This window comes from Hylobates moloch, unplaced genomic scaffold (genome assembly GCF_009828535.3).
Source record: "Hylobates moloch isolate HMO894 unplaced genomic scaffold, HMol_V3 SCAFFOLD_35, whole genome shotgun sequence".
In the NCBI taxonomy this organism is placed as follows: Eukaryota; Metazoa; Chordata; class Mammalia; order Primates; family Hylobatidae; genus Hylobates; species Hylobates moloch.
Genome location: NW_026652310.1, coordinates 1,323,424 through 1,337,845, shown reverse-complemented (window position 1 = coordinate 1,337,845; position 14,422 = coordinate 1,323,424). Strand labels below are relative to the sequence as shown.

Below are 14,422 nucleotides of genomic sequence, written 5' to 3'. Positions count from 1 at the left end.
GATCACATCTATCTTTTTTACTATAGTATCACTGGCATCTAGCAAGGTTCTGACAAGGTAGCAAGAAATAAAGAATATTAAAAATAAAAAAGAGTGGGTTAAATAGCTTGTCCATGGTGGGACATTTGGCATTAGAACATACATTTGCCTGAAGCTAAAGTCTGTGCCTTTTTTTTTTAACTATCTGAGAATGGCAAATATGCAGCGCTGTGATCCCCTTTATGATTCTGGGCTGTTGCTTTTTTCTGTTGTTCCTGGTGAAAGGCTGTCCTCTTAATGTCCTTATGTCTGGGATGTTTCCATTCTTCAGGCATCAGTCCAGTCGTGACCTCAGTGGAATGGCTTTCCCTGACCTCTTGGTTGTAAGATTGGAAGTAGCTTTCTCTGGTTACTCTCTGTGCATCACCTGTTTATTGCCGACGTCACCTTCATAACACCTACCACTGTATAAAATTATCTTGTTTGCTTTTCAGTTGTCCCTCTACCTACTATAATTTAAGCTCTGCAAGGATAGTGACTTTTTCTGCCTCTACTCTATGCATACTGTGTGACGCATTGTTAATCAATAGGTGTGTGTTGAATAAATCAGTGAATCACTGAATAATTTGATCGATGTTGGCATTCACTCTTCCTGTGCTCGTGACAGGCATTACTAATCAATCATGACGCTCTCTACTACTAAATCCAAACTCATACTCAGAAAAATTTGTAGTATAGCTCTCTAGGCACTTGAAATTTGAAGTGTGGCCCGCTGATCAATAACATCAACGTCACCTGAGAACTTATTGGAAATGCTTGTTCTCAGGCCCACCCAGCTCTACTGTATCAGAATATGCATTTTAACAGGATCCCAGATGATTCCTGTGCACATCAAAAGTGTGTGCAACATGACTCTAGGAATACATAATACTAGTCAATGGGTTTGGCAAATAAGAGGAACCCCCCTTACCATCTCTGTGTTCTCCTCCATTTCACTTGTACAAAGATAGAACCCCAACCTTTATTGTGTGTTATCTGGAGTGATTAGGTCTTAGTGGGGTTAATATAGAAATACTTTATAGAGAAGATGAGCATCAAGTGTTTAAAAAATTGGTTTCCCCAGTTTGAGAGCTGCTAACTGTGGAAATAGATGAACATTTTTGTGTAAAGTTGAAAGAATCCCTGGTGCAAAGAATGGATGTAGGAGGAAGGGAAAGAAAAGTAGGTGCAGAGGAAATGCTAGGTTAGTGCAAAAGTAATTGCCATTACTTTTTATGGCAAAGACCACGAGATTGGTGCAAAAGTAATTGTGGTCTTTGCCATTAAAAGTAATGGCAATTACTTTTGCACCAATCTAATAGGATTAGGATCAAGGGCACATATGCAAAGAGCAAGGCTAGATAAAGTCTAGTTGGAGAATGATATTAGCAGTTAAAAGTGAAAAAAACTTCTCAAATTAAACGGGCAAATAAATTTGATATGAAGAAAGTTAGGTGCTCTTAGTGAAAATAGTTTTACTACATGGTAAAGATTATAATCTGAGAATGACAAAAATCAAGGCTTTAACAAAAAAGTTAATGGATAAATAGAACAATGGATATAGATTATTTGCTCATCAAGTTTTACCATTAAGGGAATCACAGCGGGGAAAGAGTTCCCCTGGAAGGGTGTTGGGTTCAGTAAGTACCTCCTTAGACCCAGGCAACCAGGGTCCCTGCCCTGCTCTGACTCTGTATCTTAGAGGGCCTGGCTTGTGGCTTTCTCTGGTCAGTGCCCTTCCTTATGATATGAAGGATTCAAGGAACCAAGAGGACATGCCCACTTGGAGTCTTTGGCCCCCTTTTTAGTGCGTGGTCCCCTAACTCAGACTCAGAAGTCCCTATGTAAGTGACTCTCAGGTTGTTTCCAAGGCCTGTGAAGACCTCTCTCCTATGGCCCAGGTCTAAAATCCTGAGGATGTGAGTACATAACTAGTGTCCACATATCCAGGCCCACAGGGTGTGCAATGAGGGTGTTTGTGGGCATTGGATGGTGGTGTGAAGAGTAGCAGACTTGTCTTCTGGATTGTCCACACACATGCCTGTGAGGCTCCAGCTATTGCAGGATGGAGGTGGGGACATGAAGAGGAGGGTGCTAGGCTAAGGGGGAGTGGTGGGAGGCTCCATCATTGCCCTAGGGCGAATATTGGACTCAGTGATGTTCTCAGTCCATTCTGTACTCCATGACTATTTTTTCCCCTTAGGGGGAAGATATTTTCATAACTTATGAATTTAATTAATTTTGCTTGGATCTTCAATTAAAGAAGTTGAATGATACACAACTGAATGCAGTATATTTACTGATTCTTCAAACATTCAGAAGGCACCACTATGGTATTAATAAATATTTGCACTCCCACTGCAGATGTGGGACAAATCAGAGTGCTATAGGGGAAGATATGAATTTGACTCAGTCCTTTTTTTTAATTAACTTCCATTTTTAGAAAATGTCTTTTATCATGAGAGCCATTCATAATGTACTAAAATTAACCACCATGTGATTGTAGCATTTACAGTAACATCATGCTTGCGCCTGGCATTTGTGTTTGTCTCCTTGTTAATTCCTCAACCTTTCCATTTATTTTTCATGTTCACAAAGGTTAATTGACATCGACTACTGTTTATATGAGGAATTCCTTGGTGAGTCTTAGTGGTGGCCACTTTGTAAGGTTTCAGTTCAGCTGAGCAGGAACTTTGATAGTCAGTCTGCAAGGCTTTCTGTAAGCCTAGCACTTAATTGAAGTGTACTACCCCTGACTGGGCTGCATTGTCAGGCATGGGGGATGTTTGATGTTTTTGCTTTCTTTTTCATATGGCTTAATCCTCCACACACAGAGTCCCTCTTAGGGTTCTTATAGGCACTTTCCTTTCTGCTAGGACATTATGCTGATAAAACAGTAGTGATTTATTGGTGATGCTCTGATGCCTTGGGCTGAGGTTGGGCAGTATGGATACAATATATCTGTATACTGCTTTTCACTTGGTATGCAAATTGGCATACATAATGTGGTTTTTACACAACAACACTAAAGCAGGCAGAGCACTACTTCTTCCTACACTGGTCCCTCTGTAGTGATGGGAGACTTAAGGCTCTTGTCACAGTGGTAGGTGATGGAACAACAACCGAGATCCTTCTGACCAGTGCTTATCCCCTACACCAGTGGCACATGGATCCATTTCCCTTGTCATGAGGGTCAGTTGTGCCTGCTGTGGAAGCCCCCAGTGCTCTGTACAATTTGAGAATCAGTGACCCACACAGATGTTACTTTTTGATTCTGAGCTGGTAATTGGCCCCTAGTTACTCACTTCCCATGCCTTAGGTGTCTGTGGGTGGTGTTTGCACATTGCTCTCATTTATGTCCACTGGCTTGCCTTTTGAGGCTTAAAAGTATTGTCATCTGTTATTGTCACTTAAAGACAAAAATATATTTGTCTTATAGCAAAAGGTATAGCCATATATATAGAATGACACATATGTGTGTGTATGTACTATATTTTCTTGTGATTTTGTATTTATTATCACCAGCTAAAATTGATGTAAAAAGATAGGCTAGTAACAGTTTAGCCTACTTGTTCATGCTTTGCTGGGGGGAAAGGGAATCAGATCCATTTTCCCTTAGATGAATAAGTGTTTAGGGTTGAGATATCTGTTTAGCGTGGTGCTATCACACTCTCATAAAATCACCTTTTTATCCTTTGTCCTTTGGATCTAGAGAAATAACATCCATAATGTCAGGGAAATAGGATTCACTACCTCCATCTAGCTTCCTGTTCCAAGTCCATGGCCGCACCTTGGCTGAAGCTTCTCAGCAGATCCATGGTGGTCTGCCCCTCAGCCGTCTGTGCCTGGGAAACATCTGTAATTGGTGGCCCCAAGGCAGTGCGAAAGCCTCTGGGGATGGGTGGACACTAGAAACGTCCAAGTTTCCAACTCTTCTGCCTGACATGACCTGCCAGCTTCTAACAGAATTCCCTCTAATGCCTCTGCTCCCAATATCAAGGGACTCCCAGATGAGCCTAAAATGGACATGAGCATACCTCTGCCCATGCTGACATGAGCGTAGGCTTTTCAGGTTAATGGAAGAAACTGGGTGGCTTTGGAGTTCGCTTTGTACAGCCCCTGACTGGTTTGATGAGCGGGGATTATCAACAATTTGCCAAGCAGCAAGCATGAGCTTATAAAAAACAAAACCCATAGGTGGAACAATCTTGCCAGACTGCCAGCTATGATATTCTGGGTTTCATTTAATTTTAAATCCATTTACCTCCAGGTGCAAGTGGCATGGAATTACAGTATCCCCTGTGGTCCCTCCCTGGATTTAGGTGTGTGGTAGACATCTGCTGATCAGTACTTGTAGAAGCTGAATTCTTATCTAATGCTGTTTGCTGAGAGTCTTGTAGCCAAAGCCTTTTAAATCAAAGGGAATTATCAGAGAGAACAAAAAGTAATCCCCTACCCTTAAGAGAAAGGCCCTTATGCTGTTCCACTAACTATCTGCCTTAAACATCTGAATGGTTTAAATAACTAGAGTGCATTTGTCTCCCTGTTTCTGTCGTCATTAGGCAGGATAAGTTTAAACACACAAGTACAGATACACACACATGCATACACGCTTCTGTGGGGATACAGCCCATGTCACTATTTGTCATTCATCACAGTATATGAGATCTCTGTTATGAAATGTTCTGTCTCCAAAAACAGATATTGCTTCTCTTTTAGAAAAATATCCTTGGCTGGATCCCTGGAACTTTAATTAAAATCCTTGTTGCTCTTTAAAAAATGTTATTGCATTTCAGACAGCTTGGATGTAAAACAGTGAAGTCAGGAACCAGAACGTTTTGCTGGTGGGATAAGGGACTCTGAACAGATCAAAGGGTTGCCTGGCCTAGCCTGAGAGGTCTCAGGAGGCAGCTCCTGGGAGAGACCTGCCACTTTAATGTGGGACAGACCATCAGCCCCCCAGGTTTAAAGGTAATTGTCTGAAGCAGTCACAAATTTTCTTCCATTTGTGCCCTTGACATTGTCAGGGTTGTTTTCAATAAAAAACTAAGAAGATTATTATTAACTAATTCGATAATTCATTTATGATTTTTGGTCATTTATGGCACTACTTAACATTGATCTCTTCAAAAGACTGTGAACCACATGAGGACAGGAGCTATACCTGTTTGTTCACTGCCATGTCTCTGGCACATAACTCAGAATGTGGTAGTGAAAGTAGGTAGCTAATAAACATTTTTGGAATGGATGTAGAGGCCCATGATGTTCTGGATATGAAGGATGGGATATGAAGGTGGCTGAGACATAGTCCTTGTCCTCATGGAGCTTTCAGGCTATTGGGAATATCAAAGGTAATTAGAACTTTTGGTTATTAGGAGTTACTATTTCTTTAGTGACTTATGATGTGCCAAGTACTTTTCAGACTTTTAACTCTCAAAGGAACTTCATAAGATAGGGGTTTTTTTTTTTCTTTTACAGAGCATGAAACAGTATGAGAAAATTTAAATGGTTTACCCAAAGACACATGGCTACTAAATAGAGAATGCTGTCTTTCAACTTGGACCTATCTGTCTCTAATAATCTTGATGGTGCTACCATCTTTGAACATTTATCTCTTGGTGTTTCAGTGTCAGGATTTTCTGCTTGTTCTTAATGGAGAACTAGAGGAGATTGAAAAACACATTTTTTTAAAATAAAGTTACTAAATGGTTTGCATTACATTTATTTGGTCAGATGAGCTTTGTCTTCATAAAATAGGAATGGGAATATCTATCCTATGCTTGCCCCACCATTGTAGTTTGGAAGTAGACAGCTCGTTTGATTTCATAGGCTCATGGCTGGAAATAATTTGCCTCATGATGTGTTGTGCCTTGAGTCTCACCTGTATTTGATTTAGATGAGTCTCTGGACTTTAGATGAGACTGGTGCTGAAATGAGTTAAGACTTTGGAGCATTTGGGATGGGATGAATGTATTTTTCACTGTGAGAAGAACATAAATTTGGGGGGCTAGGGGTGAAATACTATGATTTGAATGTGTCCCTCAAAAAGCATGTGTTGGAAACCTAATCCCCAATGCAACAGTTTTGGAAGGTGGGGCCTAACACGAGATGATTAGACCATGAAGGCGCTGCCCTCATGAATGGATTAATGCTGTTATCACCAGAGTGCAGTCATAAAAGAGTGAGTTCAGTTCTCTCTCTCTCACTGTCTCTTGCCCTTCATCCTTCCACCATGTTATGATCAGGAAGAAGGCCCTCACCAGGTGTTAGCCACTTGATGTTGGACTTCTGAGCCTTTGGACCATGAGCTCATAAATATCTGTTCATTATAAATTATCCAGTCTCAGGTGTTTTGTTATGCCAGCACAAAACAGACTAAGACAGTACCTGTGAAGGTTAGACTCTTCCTGAGTGGGCGAAGGTGGTGCTGAGTGCAGGGCAGTCAGGTGGAGTGGGGGAAGCAGAGTGAGCCCTCTGCTCTGAGCTATTCTGAGCTTTTCTTATTTTTACTGTGGGTGAGCTTGCAGGATGTAGATCAGCCGGTGCTGACAGTTTGGGCAGGGGGCAGGCAGACCAGCTGTGGAGGATGCCATGGCCATATTCTTCTCTTATGTTTCTGAGGAGAGATATGGGACACTCTGCCACCACCAGAGATTTAGGAATAGAGCTGGTGGTGGGGGGTGCTCTTCTTGTGTGCACTGAACCCCCTCCTCAGGTTCTTACACTCATTTGAAGAGGATCTGTTGTGGTGGAGCCGGGCGGTAACCGGGCTTCTGGCAGCACGTGACCCCTTGCTTGAAGACGCCAGGATCTACCACTCACTAGGAGGTCCTTTGGGTCTGGAGCTGAGGCAGATGCTGAGGCAAAGGATGAAGGGAATTGACAGATAATGTGCTTTCTCATGCAAATTCCTCAGTGGTCCTCCCATGAAGAAGGGTAGAAGAATGCTGGGACTCTCGCTCCTCAGGCAGAAGGGACCAGATTTGACTTGCTGCCTGGGTGCCTTTAAGTCAGAAATTCTGAGTTCTTGTCTCAGGTGTGCTCTTGCATAGAGCCAGGATGCCACAGACCTGGCTTCCTCTTATGTTTTGGCAGAGGATATATGGACTCAAAGCCTGCCCTGGCCTCTCATTCTACAGATTAAAATCAAACCAAAACAAAACAGAGGCCCAGAGAGGTTATACAAATGAACCAAAAGATTTGGGGTTTCTTTTGCCTTCAGCTTTGGCTTCCAAATCCATTTTCAGCCTTGTGCACTCAGGCTCTGGGTGAACCAAGGAAGTCCAGACCTTCCTGTGGTAGAGGGATCCACAAGAGCAGAAGTGCAGGTCAGCTTGAGCAGCTGTGTTACTTGAGTCTGGAGGCAGTGGTGGATGGGATGCCTTCCTCCCTGAATGACTCCAAGGCTCTGTAACAGCAGTCTTGAATTGCAGTTGCTGTTATGGGTGAGAGGGAGGACTTCATCAGAATCGCCTGGAGAGGGTTTCAAAACACACGTCCGAACTCTGCTTGCCTCATGCTACCTAGTGTAATCCACAGTGCAAGAGATGGCAGTGAGCATGAGTTTTGTAAGTAATTCTGTTGTGTCCATCCTCTGCTGAGTCCCTTGTGGTACTATTTGACAATGGTAAGCCCCTTGAGGGAGTTCTCATCTTAAGGGTCATTGTGTTCTCCACAGGATCTGATGTGTAATTCAGTGGATATTTGTTGAACGAATGGATGAAGCAAATGGCAGTGGAGAGATAAGAACGGAATCTAGGCAAACAGGCCTGAGCACTGGAATGTGAGGGGGACTGGCGGTGCCTCGGTCAATACGTATTAATCGAGCATGCTTAAAGGTGAGTCTGGCCTTCTGCAGCAGTCTGACCATTGACTCTTTATCAATAAACATAAATACTGTTCTGCCCTTGACCTCAAGAGTTAAAATAATAAATAGCTTAATTGGTCATCATTAATTCCACTTCAAATTTACTATAGGCATGTGTGGCCTTGAACACAATGACTCCCATGCTCAGCCCAGGCATTTTATCCCCGAACCTCCCAAAGGAGTGTCCTTGGTAAAACAAATAAAATCAGCCTCCCACCTCCTCCCACCCATCAATAGCACGTTTGCTATTGAGTCCAGGCAAATGGCCATTTGCAAGGCTGGATGAGTAGTTAAGCCACACAGGCACAATGTAATATGACAACATTCTTCACGGTAATATCGTCCTCCTCCTCATTACATTTGAATATAGATTGCCACTGTGCAATGCCTTCGACCTCGCTCTCTATTTGTGAGGTTTAGGAGTTCTTCAGACAAGGTGATGTCCACTTGTGCTCCTCAGAAATTATTAGCCTATTTGTAAACCTAAACAAAATAACAGCTATTGTCTCTAAGAACTTAATTTGCCAAATCCCTTTTCTTCCTATCCTTAATTATGTATAAATTTATAGACTTAAGCCACCTGCCTGCTCAATGCTTGTATATAATCTTACCTCTTAGCTACCACTTAATGGCTCAGGGCTCTTCCTTTATACACTCTTTGCTTCAAACTGTACATTTAAATATCAGTACTCAGCTCAGCTTCTGAGTATTAAACATTTTTTTTTCTCCACTTCCTTGAAAAGCTGTGAACAAGCCTTTTAGCATTGTATCTGGACCAAACAGTAGTGGTTTTACACGAGAAACGAGAACTCTGCAAGTAAATCTATGTGTTTATATGTCTAAAGTGCATTATAAAAAGAAGCAATAAATCTAGTTTTCTACATAAAAGGAATTAGATTTTCCAGTTTACCTCTGCACTGGGATTAATAAAATGTGCAACAAATAGCTGATAGAATGATCCATTTCAAGTTTGTAAAGGTATCTAGGGAAGCTGGCTGGAGTAGCGTTTTCATTTTTTCAAAAGCAGGATGCCTCTTAATTTTTTGATTCAGTCTTGTTTCTGAATGACTGTTTTAAAATGAGCTGAGAGGCTGTTACCTGCCTATTTCTGCATGGCTGAGCAAATTCACCCGTAAATCCAAGTTTCTCTTCATTTCCATCACTATACGTCTCCAAATTACAGAGAATTCATTCCTGAGCTGGAGAGGTGCCAGAAGTTTCTCATCTAGCTGTCTGTGGGCTGCCTTTTTCTTTCCCCTCTTTGAGGCTTTCTGATGCCTAGAGTGAGCTCAGCTCAAAGGTTTCCAGCCTCACACTCGCCTCACATTCCCCCACAGTCACATTGAGCTCTGTGATTCTGAGGAATACAGTGTGCCAGCATCCGATCCAGTCTCCTTTCACCTGCAGGTGTTCCAGAAACTTCAAAATGCGTCTGGTAATGTATTTGCTTTTCTAAACATGCCACTTTGATGTGCATTATATGCAGCTGCTTATTATTTTTAAAAATTCTGTCTTCTGAATTAACATGCATGCAAAAAATGTCAAAAAGCGTATAGAACAGTGTGGGCTTAATTATTGGTCTAGGTGTGTGTGCATGTGTCCTTGTTAATGTAGGCATGTGTGCATAAATATGTATTATTTATGTATACATGTGTCTGTGCAGACAGATTTCACTAAAGGAATCTCATTGAAACCAACACTTTTTATGAACATCCAGATTTTCTAGTCAGATCTGTAAATATCTTAACAACAGCAAGTAGAGGAAAAATACATTTTTCACACCCATGCAAATGGTATGTTTTAACACTTATTTAAAAAGCCCTCCTTTCTTGTGTGTGTGTATGTGTGTGTGTGTGTGTGTGTGTGCGCGTGTGTATGGGGAGGAGGTGTTGATTTTTGAAAATTGGGAGAGAAGAGTTATATTGCTGCTGCACAAGAATTTCTACCCCATGTTACCTGCCTTCTTAAAACTCAGTAAGCACTGAGGGGAAGAGATGTGGTTCTGCTTTGGAGAATCCCAGGGGGACGTTGATCTGCAGTGTTCAGCAGGCATTTTAGGTATTCTAAATACTAGTGCTTGAATAATAAGTAGATGGGGTAGATTTGCTATAGCCAAATCCTTCTATGTTTTCTGGCTTGTAGGAATCACATTCACACTGTACATTTAGGATCTGCATGTGTTTATTGAACTCTAGTAAAGTAGCGTGAGAGTGCAGGCTCATAAATCACATTATTTATTTGCTAGTGTTGGGTGCTAGATTCTAAAATTAAGAGATTACTTAGCAATTAATAATACATTCAGCATCCCTTGTCTCACTGTGTGAGATTTACATCCTTGGGACTTGCTCTTCTAGTTATAAAGACGAATTATTCAAGGTTCATACTTAATTGCTATTTCAAATTCTTAAGCTAGAAAGATACTTGCAACACTATATTTAAAAGAGTCATTTTGGAAAATGTGTATATATTTCTAACTGGCGGTGAGCTAATTATGACTACAATGTGCTATATGCTTAAAAATAACTGATCTTGAGTATTGCTTACTTTTGTAATAGAAACTTATTTTCTGGTCTTCAGATTATAATAATTCTTTCACTTTGCATTATGCTCTTTTTGAGATCAGTATTAACTAATTGTTGTAAAGAAGAGAAAATGAGGTAGCAAGTCAAATAGCATTCACAAAGTAGGTTTTCTTTGAACTAGTAGTTTTCTAAGAAATTAAAATAGTTTTTCACAAGTAGGTTTTCTAAATGTACAGTGGGTAGTGATACTTGAAAATGGAAGCATCTTAAATATTAACTTGTTAAGTGGAGCAGATTAGGATGGTATTAATGCCATCTTGTAGTTTCTTAATATATTTAAGATGAGGTAGTAAATAGGTTAATTATTTCATATTGGCTATTATTTTTGCTTCATGATAATGATCATAAAAGCAGCAATTGCTTTTGATTTACTTTGCATTGTGGACAATTGTAAACTTTGGTAAAAGAGTTGACTGAGTTGTAACAATAAAAATGAACATTATTAAGGTCAGTGTAAAAGCTACTTTCACTTTTTACATCCAAGATCTAATATTTTATCACATATAGAGCTGTGTACTTATAGAGGATTATGTATATTTTTAAAAATTTAAATAACTCTAAATGCTGATTTTATCAACCATGTTCAATTTATAATTAAAGTATAATAGTACAGTAAAAATGCATTTCAGTATGTAGAAATGGCCCCTTGAAACAGCATATTATATTAGGAGCCATTAAAAAATCTGTGTAGGCTATTAATGTTATACTCATATATTGCTCTGTGTGTAACTGATTTCTATTTTAGGTCCTATTCATTTCCAATGTTATAAATGAACCTAAGATTGAGCTTTATTCAATGTAGGAATCTTGCCTTGAATGTAAATATCTTAATGAAGGTTTTGAATTGAATGAATAGGATGGCTGAAGATCTACTAGCACCTTTTTTCATGTGTATTGCAATATGCATAAATACATATATAGAAATATTAAGCTGTGTAAAAATATTCTTGCCTTCAATCACATTACAAAATACTCTCACTTTACTTTTGAAGTCAATTATTTTGTTTGAGGTTTCATAGGTGTAAAAAGAGGTTTTGTTTTTCAGAGGTTATGTAGTACTGTGTGGTAACAGAAAAACATTCAGTGCCATTTTGTAGTGAATATCATGTGTACTAAAAAGTGAGAGGAAAGAATGCTGCATTTGCCATCTGTCTCTAAGTATGACCTCCTACTGGCTTTAGACATATTGTAGACCAGGCCTTTATTTTATGAGACAAATTTGTATTACCCCAAAATACCTAAAATGATTGCAAAACACTTACTTCCCCCCATACAGTAGTTTCCCTATTATGTGACCGGGACTGTTTTAACAAACATTTTATTTTTAAGGCTCACATATAGAATGAAGACATACAAAATATAATTTGTAGGCTGACCATGCATCCATAGCTGAAAATATTCATCCTTTAAGTAAGCATTTATTAAGCATCACATTGCCAAGCTGGCTTCTAGCTTTGGGACAAAAGGAGGTGTCAAGGAGGGAAGCTCCTGTTTAAAGATACCATTCCTGCTATTTCATTATTAACCATTATTTATGTAGGCAAGACACCTTCAATATGGTTTGAGAATTGCATTGAATTTTTTGTTTTTTGTACTACTTAGTTTCAAAAGGACAAAATCCTTGGGAGCATTTGCCAATAGCGAAGAACAATCACAGTTAGGGTGGGGAGGGCATGCTGGTCAAGAAAGACTCTCTGGAGAAGATGAGTTCTCAACCAAGTGGGGGAGGAGGTTATTAGCAAAAATTGATAGAAAGGAGAGGAATAGGAGAATTTGGCGTGCATGGAAAAGAAAGGAGAAGTAAATCACGGGAGGAGACAAGAAGGTGATGACATTGTATGGAGAGAGGAGCCATATTGGAAGTAAGAGGAAATCAAATTTAAAAAAATTACAAAGTTGGGCTTTAAATTTTTCAAAATTAATATTCACTAACCTTATTAGAGTCTGTGGAAAATTATTTGATTAAGTAAACATTTTTCCTATTTTGTTATGCCAAACAACCTCTGTAAATGCATTTTAAAGTCTACATAATAATTTTAATTCATATTTATTGAGTATTTACTATGGGCCAGCTATGGGCCAGGCACTGCACTAAATACTTTAAATGCACTATCTTATATAGTCCTCATTTACTATTAATATCCGTATTCTACTGGTGAAGAAACTGAGGTACGGAGAAGTTTAATTAACTTGTCTGAGTTTGTATAAGGTCAGAAATGGAGGATTTGAACGCAGATTCTAGATCCCAGCCTTCTAGCCACTACACAAAAAAATCACAGTTAGCTTATTTCATCTCTAGTTCCAGGTCCAGATTGATATGGCTGGTTGTTCATTGGGTGTGTCATTTAGGTTCTCTGGGAAGAGATTCTGAGACAGAATTAGTAGTGCAAGTGGTTTATTTGAGAGTAAAGACAAATGGGGAAGGAAGCAAAATTGGGCAGGGAGAGCCTTCTGACCACACAATGCAGATCTGACAAAATCTCACCCAACCCAGTGGCAACCTCTGGAGGGAAGATTGCCGATTAAAGGAGTCTCACAGTGGGCAGAAATGACCAGGCCTAGTACCCCTGCTATGCTCAGTCACTGGCTGGGGGTTCCCTGAAAGAGCATGGCTGTGGCTTAAAAGTTGAGGAAGATCCTGAAAGTCCCGTAGCTGGATGTCGTCAGCTAACTGCACTTCTTGGAGCTGAATAGCAAGTTCTTTCTTGAAGGGAGATCTGAGCAGTGTACCTCCCTGGCTGCCAAGGTGATATCCCTACAAAATGTATCATAGGAACTTAGCGGTAAGGAGAGCTAGGAGCCTAGGGTGAAGAATTTAAGGAAGTACGTATGCTTTGGGTCATTCAAGTGCTGAGTGGGCACCTCAGAGTAAGTGTCTTCTTAAGTTTTGCACTCTCAGGCACCCTGCCTGTCTCACCCTAGTCCCCAGAACCTCACATTCAACATACTTAGAATTGATCTCATCATAGTCCCTCCAAATGTACTCTTTCAGTCTTATCTGTCAGGAAAATTCAAGAACTGCTCAGTGCATCCTCCCACTAGTCTCCTTGCTCCCATCCAATTCAGTCTCTCCACTGCCACAGCATCATCTATGTTAAATACAACGCTGATTTATAATTCCAATGCATAATACTCTTCACTGGTTCCCTGTAGCCTAAAGAATGAATTCCAAGGTTCTTTCTGTGGCATGTAAAGACCCTGTATGATCTGACTGCATGGACAATCTGGACTGAGGGCTGAAGCAATTTCAATGCTTATATCTAAGGAACATTAGAATTGTTTATTTTTCAATATAGAATAGGTCATATTTAATTCTGGGGTTGAAGGATGTGTGGGAATTTGTAGAGTTAAGAAGATTTCCCATACGGAGGAAGCAGAATCAGATGATTTGGAGGTGATTAGAAGGAATGGGGGTAGTTTGACTGAAATTTGGAGAATATATGGAAATTAATGGGAGATATACCTGCAAAAGTAAATTGGAGCTGACCAAAGAACTGCGGTCATGGAGTTTAACTTTTCTTTTGAAGGTATCTTATCAGAGAAGTAACATGATCAAAATAGGCTTGTGTGAAGGTGAATGAGGCTGTGATGTGGAGGCTCCACTGAATGGAGAGCAATCAGGAGTCAGGGATACCAGTAAGAAGGCTGTGTTGCTATTCCAGGTGAGAAGAAATGAAGTCTCGAGTTAGGAATGTAAAAAATAAAAAAGACATGAAAAAATATGAAGTAAGGATAAATAGGATTTTAAGTCTTATTAAAAGAAGACGTGAGGGGAAGATAGTACTCAAAAGGGACTTAAACGTTTGAATTGAGTGATGGGAGACTTATGTATGGGAACCAGAAACGGACAGGAGGAGGATCTTGTTGAGGAAAGATGACAAGGGTCTAAGAGGTGTCTGCAGATGAACCATCTCATTTATTTCCCCAAATGAATATTACACAAATCTTTCATTTT

At 40.0% G+C, this 14,422-nt stretch overlaps 1 protein-coding gene across 1 annotated transcript in view; it reads left to right on the top strand.

Annotated features, from left to right (window-relative positions):
• Positions 1–9,184: 9,184 nt before the first annotated feature.
• Positions 9,185–14,422, top strand: part of LOC131382511 (IQ domain-containing protein J) — a 181,899-nt gene continuing 176,661 nt past the window's right edge. The window contains exon 1 of the mRNA XM_058434624.1: positions 9,185–9,320. Within this exon, the coding sequence (XP_058290607.1) occupies positions 9,312–9,320 (9 nt within the window). The 5' untranslated portion in view covers positions 9,185–9,311. The remainder of the gene's footprint in view (positions 9,321–14,422) is intronic.